The sequence below is a fragment of the Anguilla rostrata genome, chromosome 9 (assembly GCF_018555375.3).
Source record: "Anguilla rostrata isolate EN2019 chromosome 9, ASM1855537v3, whole genome shotgun sequence".
Lineage (NCBI taxonomy): Eukaryota > Metazoa > Chordata > Actinopteri > Anguilliformes > Anguillidae > Anguilla > Anguilla rostrata.
The window spans coordinates 34,672,490-34,675,695 of record NC_057941.1 but is presented as its reverse complement, the minus strand read 5'-3'; the positions used below and the strand labels follow the sequence as shown (position 1 = coordinate 34,675,695).

At 46.9% G+C, this 3,206-nt stretch overlaps 1 protein-coding gene across 1 annotated transcript; it reads left to right on the top strand.

The window, feature by feature from the left end:
* The first annotated feature begins 230 nt into the window (after positions 1-230).
* LOC135263654 (trace amine-associated receptor 1-like) lies at positions 231-2,914 on the top strand. Its single transcript, XM_064351944.1, has one exon. It carries the CDS (start codon positions 544-546, stop codon positions 1,654-1,656), a length of 1,113 nt encoding a protein of 370 aa, XP_064208014.1. The 5' UTR covers positions 231-543; the 3' UTR covers positions 1,657-2,914.
* The last annotated feature ends 292 nt before the right edge of the window (positions 2,915-3,206 follow it).

The window sequence follows — 3,206 nt, the reverse complement described above, 5'->3', positions numbered from 1 at the left end:
AAATTTGAAAAGCAGTTCTTCAGGACAAAAACAGGCAGCAGATTCTTTTTAGTCAACAAAATATATTAATTGTTTGATAACTGCAGTGGCAGGAACTCCCAGGCTTAAAGAGAAACAGGCAAACAAAACAAATGGAGCACCCAGCGTTTTATGGCTAATGCAGAGCAAATTGACCGTGACTGTCCGTCGAGGCCCTCTCTTCGTATCCGGCATGAAGGGTTATGCCCCCCCCGGCACCACCTTACATTTAGAACGCACCTGGGTTAATGATTGACGGCGTATGATGCGGTCCAAAATATGATTCCGTGATACTGGCTGCAATTTGGCAAAGACAGTGGCGAGTAAAAATAAACAGAGTCGGAGATAAGGCGCCAGAGGGAAAGGCTCTCTGTCACAGAGAGGTCCTACGCATGACGGACGGACACACCTTCACTCATCGGCGCTATCGACAAAAAAAATAAAAAATTTGTTACAACCTTTGGAGTCCCTGACACTGGTGTGCTATCACTGGATTAGTAGGTTGTGAGGACATGTGTGTTAAGGATGCCGTGTGTTTCAGCCTCCATTTTCCCTGCCGCGGAACGAAGCCACAACCATACAGAAACCGGCTTCAGCAACTGCAGCGCGGGGAACCATGACAGCACGGAGTCTATGAAGGTTCTTCTCCTCTTCCTCTTGCTGCCCATCATCGTCTTCGCCATACTGGGCAACCTCTTCATCGTGGTGTCTGTGGCCTACTTCCGCCAGCTGCAAACCTCCACCAACGCCTTCATCGTTTCCCTGGCGACCGCCGACTTCCTGGTGGGGGCGCTGGTGATGCCAGTCAGTCTGGTTCGCTCGGTGGACCGTTGGCGGTTTGGGCGGCTCTTCTGCACCGCCCACTTCCTCTTGGACGTCATCCTCTGCACCGCCTCCATCTTCAACCTGAGCTGCGTGGCGCTGGACCGCTACCTAGCCGTATGTGACCCACTGCGCTACCCCGCCCGCATGTCCGCTGCCCGGGTCACCAAACTGCTGCTCCTCTCTTGGCTCATCCCTGTTTCGGGGTCCTGCCTGCTGGTGGTGGCGGACCTGCACACGCAGAGCGGGGAGGGGGTCCTGACGGGGCGGGGGGGCGAGGAGTGCTTCCCCGAAATGAGGGCCCCTTACGGCGTCATGGCCTCTGTTCTGAGCTTCTTCCTGCCCATGGCATTTGTGGTGGCGGCGTACGGGCGGATCTTCCAGGAGGCTCAAAGGCAGGCCCGGCAGATCCAGGCAGCGGAGGCCCATGTCAGGCAGAGCCACCCGGCCCAGAGCCCCTCCGTCCCACAGGCCACACCGGGCATCGCCGCCAGGAAGGCAGGGAAGGCCACACGGACGCTGGGGATCCTCCTGGGTGGGTTCCTGCTGTGCTGGCTCCCCTTCTTCTCCGTCAACGCGGGGCACCCGCTCTGCGGGCGTCCGGTCGGCCGCCAGGTCCAGGAGTGCGTCCTGTGGCTTGGCTACGCTAACTCTGCCCTCAACCCCGTGCTCTACGCCTTCGTCAACCGGGCCTTCCGTCGCTCCTTCGTCATCCTCCTGGCCTGCAGCATTCTGGGACGGCGGCTCCAGGACGGCCCCCTCGACCCCGGGGCCAGCCGGAACACGGGCCCTGAGCTGGGGTCTGTCGCCAGATGAGAGCCCCCAAATTCACTTGCAGTGCACCCCTTACATATCTCTTTATTCTCCTTGCTTATTTTTCACTGCACGGTCCTTCCCTGACCAGGCAGTGTCAAGTAGTTCTTATTTATCCATTGATATGCTGACTGAGAAAAACCCAAACAGCAACATTCAGTGTTCGTATAATAATGTGTGATACTATAAATAAAAAAAGACTTTGTATTTTTTTGTTAATAAATAAATGCATATATAACCAGCCAGCAAGTATGTTAAATATTAAATCAAAACCTAAGAAAACAAGATTTCTGTGTAATCTGTCATTTATCCAAAACATTTACATCTTAAGGATGTCAGCCAAGTTTGTATAAACATATTTCAAATTAATTTCTGCTTGATAAATAACCAATATATTTAATATTCAATCATTACATTTTATAGAATATTTACGTGGTGTTGTGAAGGATTTAGCTGTAAATGGCAAATTCAATATTATTATCATGTCTTTTTTGTACCTATAAAATTGTAATTGTAACAGTTGTTACCAGCAATAACAAAAAAAAATTTTTAGTTTTTGTTTATGGTCTGGTCTTATGTTTATAGTCTGGATTATAACATGTCTTTGTAGCGGTGTCCTATGAAGCAGTTTAGGACCAGGGTTTTTGGATTGATTAGGCCTAGGTATTAATGATCACACGTTCATGAATGTAATTCCTTCGCGTGAAGGGCAGATGGCGCCTTTCTTTGCACGGTCAGCTACTTTCCGCGGTCGTAATATTCGTAAGTTTCCGTTATAATTTTTTGTTTAAAATTTTGAAGTTTGATTCTTTGCTTTGTAAACAACGGAACGCGCGACAGTTTCCATGAATACACCGACCGACTTCTTCCACACATTGACTACAAATCCCAAGATCCTGTGGTCATCGCTCCGCTCTCCGCTACTGCGTTCGTGGGGAATGCAGAAACTGGATTTACTTAGGCTGTCTCCGTGCAGGTAGGAATGCCAGATTTAGTATTTCCTTTCGTACATTAGTCTTTTTAATTTATACAGGCAATATAGATACTCAAAACAATAGTTGCTGTGGATTCGCGTCTGTATGAAGATAATTTGAAACGTTTAAATTCATTTCCTTGCAACCAATTACTGCATTAAATGTAAATTGTTTTTAAAAAGCCTGAAAATTGTATATGTTCATGAACTGACAGTAGCAACAAAATCAGAACAGCTGCCTAAAAAGTCCGTCAAACATCCTCAGTAAACTGGAAAATATATTTCCCTTTTTAAAAATTCTGTCCATGTTCAGTTCATAATTTCATTTCATTCCATGAATGTCAGTTTATTATGAAATTAACCTAATCTATTTTATGCATGTTTGGGAAAACTGTGATCGCTGTAAGGAATATCTGATGAAAAACACATTTTCAACATACAAAAATTCCAAGTTACTCACCCATACAAGGCACTGTCTACAAGTCATTAATTTAAATCTAGGCCTGCCATTAAAAGTGTTCATATCAAAACTGTGCCAAGTTACATGATTGCCTATCTTACCTATCTTCGCTCACACAAA